The sequence below is a fragment of the Myodes glareolus genome, chromosome X (genome assembly GCF_982192425.1).
Source record: "Myodes glareolus chromosome X, mMyoGla1.1, whole genome shotgun sequence".
NCBI classification, from domain to species: domain Eukaryota; kingdom Metazoa; phylum Chordata; class Mammalia; order Rodentia; family Cricetidae; genus Myodes; species Myodes glareolus.
In genome coordinates, this window is record NC_142053.1 from 76401927 (window position 1) to 76422317 (window position 20391).

The following is a 20391-nucleotide window of genomic DNA, read 5'->3' on the forward strand; positions in this document are numbered from 1 at the left end:
TCATTAAATAATATAAGCAATAAAAATAAAGACAATATTAATAGCATGGGAAACATTCTGTATTCAAATTTTTATTTAAATACTTTGCTTAATTTTGAAACTAAAATTTAAAGTCTTTATAAAAGAAATATGAGATGACTTATCTTTAACTATACACTACCACAATCAAGATTCTCTTTGTATTCAGTCATATAGAACTCAAAACTATAAATAAGAGATCTGAAAAAGAGGCTTTCCAAGGAGAGTGGGACATCAGAAAATAGGCAACTGCTCAGTAGTAGCTGAAATACTATTTCTCTCCTACCTTAGATCCCCCCCCGCCGGAAACTAAGTCTGATATTAGAAGATGGGGGGGGGGGAGAGAATAAGCTTCAAGAAAAAAAAACTGGAAAATTTATATCCATGTCCACGGAGATATTTCTTGGAATTTAGCATCCTTCTAATGGTAAGCAAAATAGACTGTCATTTGCAATGCATTATGTGAAAGGGATCCTTTAAGACGCTCTTTACGGTGTCTTTACTTGCAGCTCATCTTCCTGTGCCTGCAATCTCTTTATTGTCACTACTTCATGTTAATGTCTATTCACATGGTATGAACTTCAGATATTTCTTGGTAAGTTAATATGAAGTTAACATTAATAATTAGCACCTTATTGTGAATAAGTTGATCAGAAAGGAAAGGGAATAAAGCAAAATTCAAATATATTGATGAGGAAGATGAAGAATCAGGAAAACCGGATGCTGAATACAAACCTAGATGAGCATGTCTGAGGAGATAAATAACTTACAATCATTACAAACTTGCCTTCTACCTAAAGGATGCATAAGGACTGCCTAACAAATTAGCTATACCCCCAACCACTCCAAGACTATCAATAATATACTAGAAATATTTCCTCTCCTTTAAAAAATAGTATGATTATTGTGAAATCAATGTTAGAAAAAGTTCAAACAGTGATCTTCCAAAGTGACTTTAAGAAGTATAATCCATGCTACAAAAAAGGAAGTGTAGAAATAATGAGTGAGTTTTATTCCAAGCACCCACAGTTGTTTCGTAGTTACACAAATGGTTACAAAACAAAATTACACTCAAACAGAAATCACTTTAAGACAGACCAAAGACACTTACAGTTTTTTTGAAAACAAAATTTAACACTTATTTTATATACCAAAACATATATACATTACAAGGAATAACTAGGAAATACATAAATATACTGTTGCTAGCAGCCCAAAGTCATTTTTCTAATCCATTGTTATTTTCATAAACATGTACAAGTATAATCTACACTTTCTCAGACAAAATTTTAGTTTTCTGGTAATATTAGGAGTTAAAATTCACGATGATTTAACCAGTTTTCCCCAAACATATAATTAACTATATACCTAAAACCATCCTTTTTTCTGGATATAAAAAAGAAAAAAAAATCCTTGCTTGGTTTCTACATTTTTTCTTAATGTAAAGAAGAGTGTGCTATCTTTCCATTTTCTTCCTCAAACACTTTTAAAAGTAATCTCATTTCTAATGTATAGCATGATTTAGCCCATTCTAGTACTTACATCTACAAACCCCAGTTTTTCCTGCTCACTACTACCAAGTAGGTAATAGGCAAAGCTTTTGTAAGGCATGCCTAAGGCTACTGGAATGAGGTCTACTTTTCTCAAAAGGTGAAAGATTTGCTTTCAACAGTTTCTGAGAGGTAATCTGTGTAGGCTTTATAAATGAAAAACATACAGACTTGAAGGTCCACATGACCAGTGTCTTCAAGCCCTACTCTGGCTTGTGTAGATATGTTGACAGACACCACTTAGCTTGGGGAATGAAGGACAATAGTGCTGATTTTAAGAGATGTACTTCGCTTTGTATCATCTTTTCACTCTGGCCCAAGCTTAGTGAATAATTGGTGCACTGTTTCTTCCGTAGGCTCAGTAAGTGCAGCAACCTGTTAGATTTCCTCAATGTAATTCTAAAACACAATGAAAAAAGTCCCTCTACTAGGCAGGTTCATATATTTCCAAAAGTGTTCTTTGGAACTAGTTTAAGAGAGCCAGAACTATGATTGTCACCTGTTTCCTTTCTCTTAAGCCTAGAGGCCATCTGAGTCATAATGGGCTGTCTCTAAAAAACTACCTGCCCTGGGAATAGTCAATGTAGCATTTTATACAATCACAGAAGATTATTGTGTGTCATGAACATTTTGTTGTTCGTAGTTTAAATATACCAAAGACTGATTACATAACTTCTTTCAATGATTAGATGTGAGAGATGATATTTCATACTGACACTAACCAAAGAAACCAAGCATAGAAATTTTCAAAGCATGAAATGTAATCACACCTTGGAGATAAATATTAGCCTATTTTTTAATGTTATGTGAATGTAAAGTACTGTTCATCCCACTTTAAACATAACCAAATGTTGTTGAAATGCAAACTGTGCTTGCTACTACAAATAGACATTTGCACTCCCTCTGATGAATTCATCATCTGAGATTAGAAAACTCAGTACTTAAGGGGAGCTTGAGCTAGTAATCCCTTTGTGACTTAGGTTCACAGATAAAGCTGATGACTATAGCTCAGAGCATATGTGCGTAGAGTGACATCAAAATTTTATCACTTAAGTCTTAAGAACTTGGTCATACACCAGCAAAAATGATGAAACATGTTCTCAATAGGTTCTGTGTATTCTCTATGTAAGTAATATAGAACACACTTAAAAGTTGGGACTGTTTTCTGTGAGTCCTGCCTTGTTGATGGGATATTGCAACTGTGTTCTGGTACTTTCATTCTAGGCCACGTTTAGTTTTGGGTTTTATTTAGCATAGTCCAGTTGCCATTGTAGATGTGGTATGGTTACTCACAATTTTATATGATTTTGTCTGGAGTTGGACGCTATCAGGCAAATCTTGTCTAGAAAGACGTCTTCTAAACTCATTAGTGGTGAAATAATATATGATTGGGTCAAGGCAGGAATTCAGACTTGCCAGGCACAGGGCCACAGAATGAAATATTAGAATCACTCTTCTGGCTACGCAGCTCTTAATTTCATTGGATTTAACCAGGAAATCTAAAGGAAAGCTGAAGTGATAAGGTGCAAAGCAAATTAGAAATACCCCTGCACAAGTCAGGATCATCTTCAAAGCTTTCTTTTTCTCTCCAAGATGTTGAGAAATGGGGTATTTGTTTCGTAATGATAAAGCTGTTTTCCACGTACAGTACAGGACAATCGTGAGAGGAGTAACAAACCCAACCAATTCTCCAATGGTTATCATGGCAACAGATTGGGCCAAATTGACATTCCTGGTAGGAAGATCCACAAAGCATTTGGTTCTGTTGCCTGGGGTACCATCATTGGTTCTGAGGAGAGGAAAAAGTAGGCAGGCAAGGCAGATGATCAACCAGCCAACAATGCTGATATACAAGTCATATTTCTGTTTGTCGTCATTGAAACGAAAGGGGTACATGAGAAACCAAAATCTTCGTACACTGATGCAGACCAAGAAGTAGATGCTTGCATACATGTTAACGTATTTCAGATAGAAGCAAAACATGCAGAGGCCAGGACCAAATGGCCAGTCATGGTTCAAGTAATAAAAGATTCTCAGTGGCAGAGAAAGAATTTGCAACAAATCAGCAATAGCTAAATTTATCATAAATACCACAGCCCTTTTGGTTTCTTTCATATAGCCATAAAATACCCACAAGGCTAATATGTTCCCTATGAGCCCTGGCACAAGAATGACAGTGTATGTCACTGCATAAATGAAGTACCGAAAATCTGTATTGTCTCCATCAGTCTTGTTACATGTATAATTAGCAATCATGATTATTTCTAGAGAAATTGTCTTTGTCTAATGATCATTCAAAATCTAAATTCATAAGTAACAGCTATACCTCCTACAAGATGACTGGTCAATGGCTCAGAAAGACAGAGTATAAAACAACGTTTTGCCACAATTGTTAGCCTCTACATATGATTTGGGAACTTTTCAAAAAATGCTTGTATGTTTGCCTTAGATTTGTCTACAACAAGTACAGAATTCTAGTGTGCAAGCACATATGAATTGTTAACATTTTCTCCTCTTGTTTATTTTGTAGTAAGGCCTTCAAGGACATCATGGCACTTGGATATCTCCCATTTGGTTCAGAACTATGTCATCTGTCAACTTCTCAAATTCCCATACGATAATCATTACAGGTGTTTGGAAGGATATTTGTGGGAGTTGTTTCAGCCTGGCTCACACAGAAGAGAGGTTTGCTTCAGTGCAGAGTGTGTCTGCCACTATCCCAAGATGATTAACTTTGGTGGGTCTTTTGTTCTGAGACCTTTTCAGATCTGTATTGAAATTTAAGAAGAGAAAGGAAATAAAAAGACAAACCTGTAAGTAAAAGAAAATAAGCCCATTATACATGGCATTTTTAAATGAGAAAATCCCTGCATTTGATGGCCTTGCTACGTACAAAAGCCAGTGTTTGTAGACCATACTCCCCATACTCTAGGTCTTGCATTCTTTACTCTCTCTTTCAATGATATCCCCTGAGCCTCACTGTATGGGGTAATATAGATATCTTGCATAGGGCTGAGAAGTCACAGTCACTTATTCTTAGCATTTTGGTCAGTTGTGGGGTCCTGCATTAATTGTTTCCCATTACAAAAACAAGATTTAAGAACAGCACAGATCTGTGGGTATAAACAAATATTCAGAAGGCATTTTGATAACATGATCATTTAGCAAAACAAAACAGTAGATTCCTCTCTAGGACTGATGACCTTCCTAGTCAGAGGCTTTTGGTAAAGTTTACCATGTCAGTCATGAATTTTCTTCTGTGGAGTAGGCCTCAAACACAACCAGAATGCACTTGTTTATCTCCTTAACATTAGTGCAACTATAACATCAGTAGGCACATCTTTTTGGTCAGGTTAGTATTACGGCATAGAGTGTCTAGTACTGGAGAAAATCATTGATGTCTTTTTTCCTCCAGAGGCCTACATAATAGCACCTGACACAAGGAAAGCTGGCTATCCAGGAGGATTCCTCCATTGCTGGTGAGAGTGCAAATTTGTACAATCACTATGGAAATCAATATTGTGGTTCCTTAGAAAATTTACAATTGATCTACCTAAGACCCAGCTATACCACTCCTGGGCATATACCCAAAGGCTGCTCCATCCTACCACAAGGATACTTGCTCAACTATGTTCACAGCAGATTTATACATATTAGCCAGAAACTGGATATAATGAAGAATAGACAGAAAATGTGGTACATTTGCACAATGGAGTATCACTAGGGAGTTTAAAAAATGGCAACATAAAATTTGCAGGTCTATGAATCATACTAGAAAAAAAATCATCCTAAATAAGGTAATCCAGGTCCAGAAAGACAAATATGATACATACTCACTTTTAGGTGGACATTAGCTATAAACAATAACCATGTGACAATCTAAAAACGCAGAGAGGCTAAGTAACAAGGAGGGCTCAGGAGGGGGGCACATGGATCTCTCAGGGAAGGGAAAATAGAATTGATTTTGTATGTGGATTGGGGCAGGTGAGGATGTGAATTGGAGGGGCAGGGGGAGAGTGATGAAGGAAGAGAATGCTGAGACAGACAACTGGAATGTGGAGGAGGAAGCACTTGGGGGGTGATTTGAAATTACCTGGAATCCTTGAGTGACCCTAGTGAACACTCTCAGTAATAAAGGATATGAAAACTGAACCAGCCATCTTCTATTGCCAGGCAAGGCTCCCAACAGTGAGGCTGCGACATTAACCCAACCACAAAATCTTAGACTTAAAATCTTTCCTGCCCGCAAGATGTGCTGGGTTAACGGTGGTGCAGAGCTTGTGGGAGTGGTCAACCAATGACTGGTCCAAGTTGAGGCCCATACCACAAGAGGGAGCTCATGCCAGACACTATCTGGATGAGTAGGAACCAGGGACTGGTTAGCACAGAGACCCAGGGTAGAGTCAAACATGAAAAAAAGTCCAGCGAAATGATTCCTAATGATATTTTGCTATACTCATAGGAGCAGTGCCTAGTCCGATTGCCATCAGAGAGACTTCCTCCAGCAGCTTATGGAAGCAGATACAGACAGAGACCCACAGCCAAACACTAGGCAGAGCCAGGGGAACCCTGTAAAAAAGAGGGGAGAAAGGATTGTACGAGCTGGGATGGGGAGGTGAGGTGGGGTGGAGGACATTACGAGAACACAGACCACAAAATCAACTAAGCAGGCTTCATAGGAGATCACAGAGTCTAAAGTGAGGATCTCTGAACATGCATGGGTCTGAACTAAGTCCTCTTCATATATGCTACAGTTGTGTAGCTTGATGTTCTTGTGGGAGTCCTAACAATGGGACCAGCAGTGTCTCACTCTTTTGTCTGATTTTGGGACCATTTTCCTCTTACTGGGTTACCTCGTTTAGCTTTAGTATGAAGGCTTGTGCTTAGTCTTTTTTAACTTTTTATTATTAATAAACTATATTTTTTCATGTTACATACCAATCCCAGTTTCCATTCCCTCCCCTCCTCCTGCTCCCTTCACCTCCTCCCATCTCCATTCTTCAGAGGGGGTAAGGCACATTGCTTTGAGGAAGGATCAAGGCTCTCCCTTCTATATCTAGGCTGAGTAAGGTATCCCTCTAAAGAGAATGGATTCCAAAAAGCCAGTACAAGCACTAGGGATAAATCCTAGTCCCAATGATAGTGGCCCTGCAGTCTGTCCCAGCCATACAGTCTGCCCCAGTCATACAACTGTTACTCACATGCTTAGTCTTATTTTAACTTGTTATGCCATGTTCAGTTGATATCCCTGGGAAGCGCTCTCTCTCTCTCTCTCTCTCTCTCTCTCTCTCTCTCTCTCTCTCTTTCTCTCTCTCCCTCTCTCCTCTCTGTCTCTCAAAGAATTTATTTATTATGTATTCTCTGTTCTACCTGTGTATATGCCTGCAGGTCAGACAAGGGTACGAGATCTCATTAGACATGGTTGCAAGCCACCATGTGGTTCCTGGGAGCTGAATTCAGGATGTCTAGAAGAGCAGTCAGTGCTCTTAACCTCTGAGACATCTCTCCCACCTGCCTGCTCTTTTTATTTTTGAAGGGGAACAGAGTAAGAGTGGATATGGGAGAGAAGAGAGGTGAAGGTATGGGGAAGAGTGGAGAAAGGGGAAACTGTGGTGGGGATGTAATGTGTGAGAGAAAACTAAAAGAAAATTAAAAACATTCTTCTATGTCTTACAACCAAAGTATGTGGTATTTTCAGCAATAGGATCCCACAGTCTTATTAGAGTTGGCAACTAATGGTAATAAAGCAATGGTATAATAATATATAATAAGCAATGGTAAAAGCCTGAGTTACTTTATTGGGGTGCTCTGGAGACTCCCTTACCAATAACTGGTGTGGGAGAATTGTCTGTATCTGTCAATCATATTTTAATAAAACGCTGATTGGCCAGGCAGGCAGTATAGGCAGGAAAGCCAGACAGGAAGTAGGGGTGGAGCAATGAGAACAGGAGAATTCTGGGAAGCAGGGAGGTTCCTCAGCCACTCCTGCGCAGACCACCGAAGAGGCAGCATGTAACTTGCCCAGCTGAGAAAGGTACGGAGCCAATGTGGCTAATGTAGATAAAGATAATGGGGTAACATAAGTTATAAGAGTTAACAAGAAGCCTGACCTAATGGGCCAATCAGTTTATAACCTTATGGAGTCCTGTGTGTGATTTTCTTTGGGGTTTGCCAGCTGTGGGATACTGGGTGGGACAGAAACCACAACAAGCTGGCCCCTCATGTTACAAATAACCCATATGGAGGGTACCCTATATCTGGATTGGAATTTCTTTTTTATAATCATGAAATTAGGGGTCCCTAAGTTTACCTGAACAAGATTAATCCAGTCAGAATTTCAGTATGAATAGGTGAGGTGCTCAGAAGGCTTTATCCCTAGATGAGGAGTTATTTGGTAGTTGATGGCAGCTAAGGGGGAAGAGAATAATTTTTCTTTAGGGGTGAAGCCAAATTTTTCTTTAGGGGTGATATGTTGCTCATCCCCCAGTGGATGGTCTCATACACATGCACATGTGGTCAGTTCTCAATGAACTCAATGAGTTATTTTTAAAAAGCAACAGAAGAGGATATAAAGTTGGGAAGGAGACCTATTGAGAAGGTCTAGAGAAGATGGGATGGAGTCAGATATGGATATGATCAAAATTCATCATATATAGGTAAAATAATAAAAGAAGACCTATGTATAAAATGCATTAGTTTTAAAAGAATTTGAGTGAGAGTAAATATGCCCCAGATTCTCTTACAGTGGTTCTCGTTCTCTGGGTTGTGACCCCTTTGGGGGGTCAAATGACCCTGTCACAAGGGTCACCTAAGACCACTGGAAAACACAGATATTTACATAATGATTCATAATTATAGTTATGAAGTAGTGACAAAAATTATTTTATAGCTGGGGGTCACCACAGCATGAGAAACTGTATGAAAGGGTCTCAGCACTAGGAAGGTTGAGAACCACTGTTCCACAAGATGCAGAAAAAATAAAACTAGCAGGAACTTAAAAAAATAATCTAGCACTTTGTTACTAAACATGTCTGAACCAACAAATATGGGAGCCTCTTAAAAATTTAGAAGAATCTTAGCTCTTCCCTCAGGACTTGCAGAATCAAAATGTGCATTTTAATAGTTACACTTAGTTGAGATTTTGGAAAATCTGATCTCCACCACTGTTTCATGAACTTAGGAGATTTTTAGATCCTTATAAGTAAGGAAGACTTTTTCTTTAAAAATAACAACAAAAAATACAGCTTTCCAGGTGTTTCCTCCAGAGATTTTGATTTAACATGTTTTAGGTATGGCCAGAAATTTGTTTTTAAAAAGGCTTCCCATATGATTCTGATATAGTCAGCATTGCATTTGTCCTTGAAGCATCGTTTAGGGGCCAGTGATTTTATTCAAATCCTTCCCAGATGTTGTGAAAACAAGTGGGCAACCAGCCTCTCTTTAAATATTTCCATTTACATGGGCCATTTAGTCACCTCTTAATTATCCAAGACGAGAGCAGAGCACCAGAACAGAGAATCAAATCCCCCAAAGGTTGACTCAGCTGGGCCCATGACCCTTCTGAGGTAAACAAATTTTAACTTAGGGACTTGGATAGTTGCCTCAAGGCTGCTGAAATCTAGAAGGATTTAACTGACTTTAAAGATACGTGGGAAGAATAAAAATGAAAAGAGAATTATGAAACCTTCTGGTTTGTATTATCAGCTCCATGTGGTTTGAAGTGTTCATGATTCAGTCCTTGAAGGAATTATTGTTATTATTTTGCCTGGTAAGTAAATTGCCTGGTAAGTAAAATATCACGTGTTGTCTAAAAATGTGGGTCTGACTTTATTTAAAAGGCATTTAGCTTAAAGATGTTAAATATTTGATATTTCTCAGGAAAGGAAGATGTAGAAACTTGGTATTATAACATTTATGCATTACTCTAAAGAATAGTATTGATAGTGAAAGAGATGTTAGCGAACAGTCCAGTTCTGAAAAGAGATGGTATCTTTGAGGTATGTTCACATGTGGTGATGTTGATAAGGTGATAAAGAAATTTAGATGACAGATAAGAAGTGTGTGGAGAGGTGCTAGTATCACTAATAACCAGGAAAATGCAAATTATAAACCACTATGAAATATCACTCACACCACTAAGAAGGCCTTTTATAATAATTCAAAAGAAAGCAAGTGCTGGTGAAGATGTAGAGAAATGGAATGTTTTTCTGTCTTATTGGATGGAATATAAATTAGTGCCACATTGCAAAAACTGGATTGTGGTTCCTAAAAATTAAAAATAGAACCACCACATGTTTCAATATTCCTACTCCGGGTATCTCTTAGAAGAGATAAAATCAGTATTTAGAAGAAACATCTTCACTCCTGTGTTCATCTTAGCATCATTTCTTTTAGAGAACATACAGAATCTATGAAGCCATCAGCAATGAATATATATAAAGAAATATCTGTGCGTGTACACAACTGTATATTAAAAATGACAATAATCATGGAGAGTCAATATGAAAATTTACTGTGCTAATCTAGGTAATACATTTAGTACATTGCAAGTGTGCAATAAGTGCTTAATAAACATTACTTATGTTAACTGACATTTCTGCAAGGGCATTCTTATTACCATCCCATTTTAAAATTTGCATCTTTTCCCCAAGTTTAGTCCTTCATTATTCAATTTTCTTTTCTATTTTTATTCTGCTCCACTCTACATTAAGTTTTCATTATTTTCACTTTTTCCAGGTTAGCTCTTTAAAGCTATATATTATCTACAAATCAGAAGCTTCATAGCATGGAAATCAATCTTCATAACAGTGTCGTGTACCTTTGTAATCTTTATAACAGTGTCATGTACCTTTGTAAACTTTGATCTGTCTCCTGCTATTTTTTCTACCAGGCTGACTACATATTTCCAAAGAAGTCATACTCTTCATGTCACCCTTTTAGCTTTCATAGACAGCATTGATAGTGATACTGCTTTAGCCTGCATCAGCTCTTTGTCTACTAATTCTACTTTCTTTCCTTTCTTTCTTTCTTTCTTTCTTTCTTTCTTTCTTTCTTTCTTTCTTTCTTTCTTTCTTTCTTTCCTTCTTTCTTTCTCTTTCTTTCTTTCTTTCCTTCTTTCTTTCTTTCTCTCTCTCTCTCTTTCTTTCTTTCTTTCTTTCTTTCTTTCTTTCTTTCTTTCTTTCTTTCTTTCTTTCTTTTTCAACTTTATCGAGTTTCCTGTTCTTCCTGAAACATTCTGTGGTTTAAGCAACACTGTTATGCTAGCTGTCACCGTCAGATCCCACTTGTAACTTTTTACAATAATCCAGTTTCCTATTCCTATTGTTAATTATGAGTGCATTATTTATGCTCTTGTTCTCCGATCCATTATATCCAATTCCAACTAACTCAGAAACTCCTTGAAGTTATGGCCTGGGTCTTGTGTACTTCTGAATCCTCTAGCTTCTGAGATCTTGGCTTGGTTTACTCATCAAATATTTACTGGGCCAATATTTACTCAGCATCTACAATTTGCCAGGTACCAGGTAGTGGAAATATAGACAACATAAAAAGGTTGTGGCCTTTCTCTTCTTGAACCTAAAATCCAGTGGGAAAGAATCAAAGTCGTCATTCAGTGTGGAAGAATGTGATCATAGATAATGTAAGCATGTAAGAGGGGAGACATGTAACAGAGAATTTACAATTAGTAATTAACTAAACAAGCATAATATCTAACAACAAATTTTAAATGTCTTCCCTTATACCTCCAAATAAGTACAGTTTTCACCCCTCATTAAGGAAACTTCACTTTGCAACAGAGATCACTACAGAAAACCACACCCCATCAAAATGAAGAGGTGTTGAGCAAAATGTAGAAAACCACACTCCATCAAACTTCAAAGGTGCCAAGCAGAATGCAAAAAACCACACCCCAAAAATGCAGAGGTGCTGAGGCCAGTCCCAATGGATACATCTACAAAATGCTTCCGCACATAAGACTCAGGGGACACTGGGGAAGGAGAGGGAGATGGTAAGAGGCAGAGGATCAGGGAGTTTGCTGTGAGATTGTGTCTCCTGGTAATGTCACACACTACACCTATAAAGTCTCACCCACATAACAACGCAAACATGAGCTGAACAAAGACAGCATCGATGGTCCTGTCAAACTGGACTTCGACAAGCCAATGAGGTTTCAGCCCTACAGAGAACTGCAGAGAACTGAAGAAAGCTGTGGGTGGGACAGGTGGTCTTTCCCAGGAAAGAACACTCCAATTGGTTGTCCAGTGTCAAATGGTCAGCTATTGAAACACATAAACAAGTAACATTATGCAGAATGAGCCAGTAATATTTACAAATGTACATGTATATACAAATCCATATATGCATACCCTAACAATTAATGAAAGAATGAATTTGAAAGAGATTGGAAAGAAGTATTTGGGAGGGTTTTGATAAAAGAAAGGGAAGAAACAAATGTAGTTAAATTTACCGTCCCAACATTTAAAAAAAATATAAAAAAGAAAGGACATGGACATGCTTGTTGTTTGCTTAAATAAATTAAACTAGAAGTCAAGACTACACACTCCTAAAGTCTATACTCCTGTGATCTGGGAGTCCCCTCTGTGTGCTGTGATTACCATTAATGAATAAAGAAATTGCTTTGGACCTATAACAAGGCAGAACTTAAGTAGGCAGGGAAAGCTAGGCTCAACGCTGGGAGGAAGAAGGGTGGAGTCAGAGAGAAGTCATGGACCACTAGAGTTAGACATGCAGAAATTTTGCCAGTAAGCTACTCCCACATGGCGATGCACAGATTAATAGAAATGTGTTGATTTGTAAGAGTTAGTCAGTAAGAAGCCAGAGCTAATGGGCCAAGCAGTGATTTAATTAATATAGTTTCTGAATGGTTATTTCATGTCTAAACTAGCTGGGAGGCCAGGAAGAACAAGCAGCCTCCCTGCAACACTCCTGTTTTTGTTCTTGTACCATTGCTACAATTTTATTAGTGTATACTTGTTGAACAAAATACTGTATCTAATTATGTTTCTTTGATACATGTGTATAAGCTCCTTTTATCTGCAAATTTCCATCTCTACATTTCATCATAAACTTGGGAATGTACCTAAGTAGAGCATCTCCTTTAAGATTTTCCTAGCTACCTGCCAGCATAGCTAATGATGCGTTCCCTTCACTAATCAACATGATTTTCTAGTAGAAAAAGTTGAATGAAATTTCTCATTATTGTCCTATACTAAACACAAATACTCCTTCATCTAAGATTATAGGAACAAAAATGAAAAGGGACATTTGTTTCAACACATAAAATTCTTCATAGAGACAGTTCTTTCATGAGAAAACCCACACCATGGCAGGCATCGAAACATACCATAGATTTAAATGAGAGATTTATTTGAAGTAGCATGCCAGACTTTTCAAAAATCTTTCTCCTTATTTTGGGAGGCCATCCTTCCTCCAAAAAGGACACAAAGGCTATTTATCACTGTGGAAATTTTCCAGTGATGCGCAGGCCTTAATAGCCATTAAGGGAATTAGTATATATATATGCAAATATAAAGATTGCCTGAACTTTGCTGATTCTTCAAGAGTATGTTTGTTTCAGATATATGGTATCTTTGTTTACTTATCAAGATGAATCTTGACTCAAATGAATATTTGGGAAAGCCTTGTGTATATTTTTGGTGAGACTTAAGGTGTTATTATCTAATAATATATTAGCTTGTACTTTAAGACTCTCTTCTCCATAAAAATGTGTGTCTACATTTTAAGAATGCAAATTATAAAATATAAGGTAATCAAATCATCCAATTACACATTGTAGTTTTTAAGATGAATTATCAATAGAGATCTTATTTTGGTGTGTGGATTCTGCAAAACATTTACAAACAAACAAAAAACAATATAACAACAATAAATCACCTAATCCCAAGTTACAGGCAATCACATGCAGAAATACCAGTTTATTTTAGAGTTCTGATTAGATGCATACTAACCAGCCAAGATAATCTAGAACACTCCACAAGTACCTGAAACCATGCGAGGCTCAACAGTTATATGTGCATTGGAAATACTCGCAACATTGCATCACATGAGTGATCACATCTCTAGAGAGAAGAGAAGAGAACAATTTCTTATAGATTCTGAGCAGCATACCCTGCAAATCTCCTGGCCTTTGGATTGTTGAAATTATTTTGTAATTAAATACCTCACAAATTTGCTGGGAAAGCTGTTTGATAACTGCTACATGGTGATAAGAAAATATTTTGAGAAAATGATTTTGTGGTTAACTATCTTAGGGAACTTACTAATTTGGTCAGGCACACTAGATGTTCCACCAGACTTTGTATTATAGAGAAACATGTTCTACCAGAGTGCCATTTCTAGAAGCTTCACCACCTTCTATGGGACTCCTACAGTTCAACTCCATGAAAGGGGGAAAGATGAAAAGAAGCACACAGGCAGATATGGAGCCATTGGAGCTTTGTCATTCTGTCACTTAGCTGAGTCCAAATGTCTTTGCCAAGATTTGAAGGCCATTTCCTTGCCAGCAGACAACTCCTCCTGTTCCTCAGCCCTAGAGGTCCCCTCAATTACTTGGAGTCAGCATGAAAAGAGTCCCATTGCCCTTGTCTTAGACACACTAGTTGTCAATTACTTTAAATGTTGGCAAGTAGTACACACCAAGTTGTCCTGACGATGTACAATCCCAAAAATTTCAAGCCCGCACTGAGCAATAACGCACCAGAATCCCTTGCTTCTTTTATCCATGAAAATGATAAGGGCAATTGTTCTTAAAGAGCTTCCCATTGCTTTGTTAATCTATCTTTTCCCCCTCATTTCTTCCGTCAACTCTCTAAAATTCTGATCTTGAGAATAACTACAGTGTGTGTTTAAAGCATAAATCCCCACATGAAAGGAGTAAGAGTTGACAAAAGTTAAAAGAAAGTATGTACATTTCAGGAAGTTCAATGTACACCCAAATTAGAGCATGTCCTCTGAGTATAAAAAGCAATAGCAGAAAGTCCAAAGTCAAGGTTTTTACAAAATTGTCCCTATTTCTTTCTTCCATGTTTTTGAATATTATTTGGTTTCAATAGCTCTCAGTTTATTAAGCATCTAGACCAAAAGATAATCTAATGGTAAGACCCTTATCTCTTTCTCCTTTTTCTTTCTTTTCTTTTCTTTTCTTTTTCTTCTTTTGGGGGGTATTTCAAGATAGAGTTTCTCTGTGTAACAGCTCTGGCCATTCTGGAACTCACTCTGTAGACCAGGTTGGCCTCAAACTCACAGAGATCCATCTGCCTCTGCCTCCTGAGTGCTGGGATTAAAACCGTGCGCCACTGCCGCCACCAGGCTACTATAATCTTTTGTAAGCAATTTCATAAATCTCCAATTGTTGACTGCTGTTTAGCTTGAAATTCATTCACAGTAGAACTCAAGCACTTTTATATTGATGCACAATTAAAACAAGTATTAACTTGCTTTTGAATGGTACTCTAAAACACTAAAGAAACTATTTAAAATTATACTTATCCCAAATAAAACTATCACTATCTTGGGTATTTGCCACACTGTGTTTGTGTATCCCAACTCGTTTCTTTCACAGGATAACCAACTTTTATGCCAAGTTCCATTTTACACACGAATTTTTGAATATTTTTACTTTGTAGAAGTGGTGAAGCGATCACAAGTTACATAGCAGTGGGAAAACTGTATGCATTTCCTGTTCTCAGTGCTGACACGGCTGTGGGGATTTTCCTCAGCTTTTCTGAATGCTCACCTTGTGTCTCAGACCAGACATGAGCATTTGGACAAGATGAGGGGATTTTTTTTTACAGGAAAGTTATGAGTTTCCAAGCTTACATAAAATAAACTAACGTCCAAGATAATCACATCCCTCTGGCCCTTTGCACTTTTTTTGCCGTCCTTCTCAAAATTTTCTCTTTGAGCGTGTGCCCTATGCACTGCTTCACAGAATTAATAGCCTGTGAAAGCAAAGGAGGAAAGCCACCTTTTGGGGGCTGGTAGAAAGAGCGAGGGTGGAGTGGAAAATAAACCAGTCCCCAGGGCCTCACCCGACGATTGGCCATGATTTGTGTGTAGGTGGCTACCTACATGGTGTGACTTTTAAGGGACCAAAAAGCCTTCCTTCAGTAAAAAGAAAAAGAAAGGGATTTCCTACTTCTTGACTGGGGCCTAATCTTCCTTCATTTTTAAAAATTATTTATTTTTAAAGCCATCTTTTCTCATTTTACATACTAATCCCAGTTCCCACTGTCTCCCTTCTTCCCTCTCCCTGACCTTGACTTTGTCCCACCCCACCTACCATCCACTCCACCAAGAAGGTAAGGCTTCCCGTGAGGAGTCTCCAAAGTCTGGCACATCACTTTGAGGCAAAACCAAGCCCTTCTCTCCCCGCCCCATGTCTAGGCTGAGCAAGGTATTCGTCTATAGAGAATGGGCTCCAAAACACCAGTTCAGGTAGTAGGATAAATACTGGTCCCACTGCCAGTGGCCTCACAGACTACTCAAATCACACAACTGTCACCCACATTCAGAGTGCCTAATTTCTAAGGATAGGATATCTGCCCTAAGGAAAGCATTTAGACTGGAAATATCAGAGTCCAACCTTTAGAAACTGGATTCACGAACTCAAGCCTGACAACTTTGTCAAAAGAATATCAATGCCTCCACACACTCACAAATTCTGGAGTATATATAATAGGTCCTAAAGCTTATGTAGTCTTTGAATTTGAGCTCATTTACTATGTCAGTATGTTTTAGTCTTTTTGTTTAGAATGTTTCCTTCTCTGTGGTTATTTCTGGTTTATTTATATTTGGAGTCCTTTTTTTTTATCCAACCTCTGTAGCATTTTGTTTTAAACAGCAAAGAATAATAGAGGAGTCTCTAAGCCACTGGTTCTCAACCCCTTTGGGGGTCAAATTACCATTTCACAGGGATTGAATATCAGATATCCTGTATATCAGATATTTGGATTATAATTCATAAAAGTAACAAAATTACAGTTGTGAAGTAGTCATAAAAATGATTTGATAGTTGAGGGGCAGTCACTAAAATATTAAGAACTGTACTAAAGGGCTGTAGCATTCGGAAGGTTGAGAAGCACTGCTCTAGAAACGGACACTGAGGTATTCAGCTATTCCAGAAAGAACTGTAATGGAAAATAACTTAAAGTTTAAGATTTAAAGATTAAATACCACCACCACCAACAAAACATATACTGTTCAGTAATTACAGTTAAATTTCTCCATGGGAAAGAAAATTATATCCCAAGATCATGACATCAATCTAAAATATGAAGATCTCATCATTCTTGTATTTTAAGTTGCAGATAATGATTTCATATTAGGCTTTAAGGGAAGTAAAGGAGGGAGGTACACAAGACTGATCTTATCATTTTATATGAGCTTCAGTTTCCCCAGTGACACAACTTTGCTTTTGCTGGACTGGAAGTCATTTCCTGGATCTTGATGGCATGCCCTTTCTCATCAAGAGAAAAGGATTCTAATTAGTTACTTCTTCATCTAATACCATGATTTCTATGATTTCAGAGCGTAAACTACCAACTAAATGACACTCCAGATGAATCTTCTTCAGCAAACAAGCCTGCAGTGCTGAGCCTATAGGCTCATATGTTTGGGTACTTGGTCCTGAGTTAGTGAAATTGTTTGGGGAAGGTTAGGAGATGTGACCTTGTTTGGGGAATGTGTCACTGGGGCAAGCTTTGAGACTTCAAAAGCCTTCAGCCATTCCCAGTATTCCGTCTCCTGCTTTCTGTTTTAAGATGTGAGTTGTCAGCTGTTTCTGCTGGCTTGTCTTCATTCTGCCATCATGTACTCTCTGGAATCAGAAGCCCAATTAAATGATGTATGTTATAAGTTGCATTGGTCATGTTGCTTTTTTCGCACAATAGAAAAAAATAAGGCAAAACCCCCTAGTTTTATTGAGTAATGGCAACATGCCAGAAAACAATATTGTGATCCTACACTCTTCTATCAGCATTATTTAACCTCTTGATTAGTAAAATCTAATGAAGTTTGTTTTTCTTATCTTGGTTCTCACAGTCATCTTTTTGTTTCTTGCTACTGAAGTGACTTCCAAGTTAAAGAAGGGAGACTGTGTGTGGCTTACATGCCTATGATTCCAGCACTTGGAGGTAGACACAGGAGGACTGTGAGTATGATAACTGTCTCAGGTACATAGACACTGGCTCAAAAAACACTAAAGATGAGTGGATTCCTTGATTGACTTTCCACCAGCAATAGTTATGCGTGGAGTACACTCTGCTTGGCTTAGGTGGAACACACAGAGCAGTTACTGTACCTCCCACCAACCAGTTTTCATTTGTAATCCAGTAAAATGAGCCAAACACAAAATTTTGACTCATTGCCCTGAATTCGTCTCTGAAAACAGATGCAGAAGGAAGATGAAGAGAATCCAAGGTTAACCTTAAAACAAAGACTTTTGTTACAAATTCCTTGTAACCACTTTTCAAGTACCCAGACAATGACCTACTCACTTGGATGCTGTACCACTCCAGGTCTGTAATAAGTACACCCATATATAAAATATCTGCCATCAAACAAAACTGTAGATCTTCACTGAGATTTGGATAAATTTGTGTGAGAAAGCAACAAATGATTCATTAATGATAAACTGCGTCTGGTGAGTCCTTTTCAAATGACTTTTCTTCCCACAGTTGATCTTGTAGTGACTAGATTCAAGTTTTGGGAATTTTGCTCTCCTCTAGGACAGGGATGACGTTTCCTAAAGGATCACAGATATCATCACAATGACTGCTTTGTAATAAGGCCAGGCTTTGAATTTAATGCAAAGGCAACATTTGACTGGAATTTTCCATTTGTATTAAATAATGTTCTGTGACTAAATGATCTTTCAGTAAGTGGCAATGATTGTGACATTTGTACAGTTTAGGTCACTCATCATTTCAGTGGACTATACAGCTTGGCCCTGGGAATTAATGAGAAGATTATCAGGGTAACATGATGTGCTACTCTTGTTTGGCTTTAAAAACTAAATGCATTACAACTTACCTTAATGAAGTCCTATTTGGAATTAAAAATCTATAGGAAATCTAGAAAATGTCCTTTCCTAATCTTCTCTATATGTTTTTATAGAAAGAATATGAACTTCTATTTCAAGTTCAAATTAGCTCAGCTAAGAATCTTAGTTAGCTGAATATTAGTTAGCTGAACAGCAAGACACTACGGAATCCTCACGGGCATATACATGTTTTTGTGTTTTTGAAACGTAACATACCCAGTAACACCCATCAGGATTTCAGAAGTGAACAAAGTCATGTTTTATCTTTGTTTACAACATTTTGACATGCATGAGAGACCTACTTCCCTTTTATTTTGTTAAGTAACATGACCTTCTTGTTTTAGAATGACATGCCTATAGTTGCTTTTACCAGATTCAAGCTAAACTATCTCTTTGCAACTTGCAAATCTTTCACATGTCTACACTGCAAAGGCCTAACAATTCAAAATTGAAAACCTAGTTCTCTTTTTTTTTTCCAGCCTGATCTCTTATTGCTATCCTCAGCATCTACCATGCAAGATTATCCTAGCACAAAGCATGCTAGGATGCACATTTCTGTCTCTGAATTTAACTCAAATGTTGACATACTATTTTAATTACTTTATAGGCTAAATATTTAACTATACGCCACTGTCCATTCAGAATGCCAGTCAGGACTCCCAGATACCATAGTAATCTTGTCAACATAATTTTGATTAGGGTGAGTTTATATATAATTTAGGCACTCATTTCCGATTTGTTAATTTATAGTTTTTTCTCTTAATTACAAACTATGGAAAGCTAAAGAAAGGAGAGATTATTAAACAAAAATAAGAAGTATTTTCAGCAAAGGCTATTATTTATAATATTTGGTTAATTTTAAACACTTATTTCATTGGAATGAAAAATGAGTAGTGACATTTTGAGACTCATTTAGGTAGACTTCATTAAAGTTTTTACCTCTTTAATTTGTAACATTTTAATGGCACGTATAACCCACAGGAAACACTTTAATCCATATAGACTCAATGCACTTACCAACATATATATATGTGTGTGTGTGTGTGTGTGTGTGTGTGTGTGTGTGTGTGTGTATATATATATATACTGGATACATAGCATAGCTCTTTGAGAGTTTGGGGTACAATTAATTATTTCAGTGATTATGTCAGTGATCATTCAATTCCAGGTCTGAGAATCTGGCTATTTTTTTTACAATAAACAGTAATCAGGTACATTTATTATTTGTTGTATAATTGGCCCTTGATCCATTAATTTATTTCTATATCTTTCTAGCCATAATTTATATGAGCATTCATTCACCTATGGGATGGGATTACTAGAAAATTAAAACAGGTAGCAACCCTAAGAATAAATTTATTTAAATCACAATACTTCTCTTCCCTCCTTATTCTCCCTGCTCTATCCTACCCTCCATTCACCCATCTCAGTTTTACACTTCCTGTACTGTTATTCTTTTTTTCACCTTTATAGCAATGCAATCTATATCTCCTATCTTGAAAGTCTTTAAACTGAGAAGACCTCTGATACCATTAATATCTTATTTAGTGTGACTTTAGATATAAAAACTTTATTTTGTCTCTGTCATGCATTTTATCTAACTCTTCATTCAAAATGGCTTCTTAAGAGTCTTATTGCTTGTTGAATTGCTTTATGTGTTTTCTGTTCAGTTGTAGATAATAAATCAATAAATGGGACGTCATGAAACAAAAAGGGGCTGTACAGCAAAGAATATTATGA

General features: G+C 37.3%; 1 protein-coding gene across 14 annotated transcripts in view; it reads right to left on the reverse strand.

The window, feature by feature from the left end:
- Window positions 1–1007: 1007 nt before the first annotated feature.
- The window catches only part of Gpr174 (G protein-coupled receptor 174), a 34730-nt gene continuing 15346 nt past the window's right edge, over window positions 1008–20391 (reverse strand). For 9 of the 14 annotated variants that reach the window (XM_048417653.3, XM_085685112.2, XM_048417652.3 and 6 more), the window contains one exon: window positions 1008–4379. In XM_048417653.3, coding sequence (XP_048273610.1) covers window positions 2817–3824 — 1008 coding nt within the window. In that variant the 5' untranslated portion in view covers window positions 3825–4379 and the 3' untranslated portion in view covers window positions 1008–2816. The remainder of the gene's footprint in view (window positions 4380–20391) is intronic. The other 5 variants (XM_048417658.3, XM_085685113.2, XM_048417654.3 and 2 more) reach the window with 1 other exon arrangement.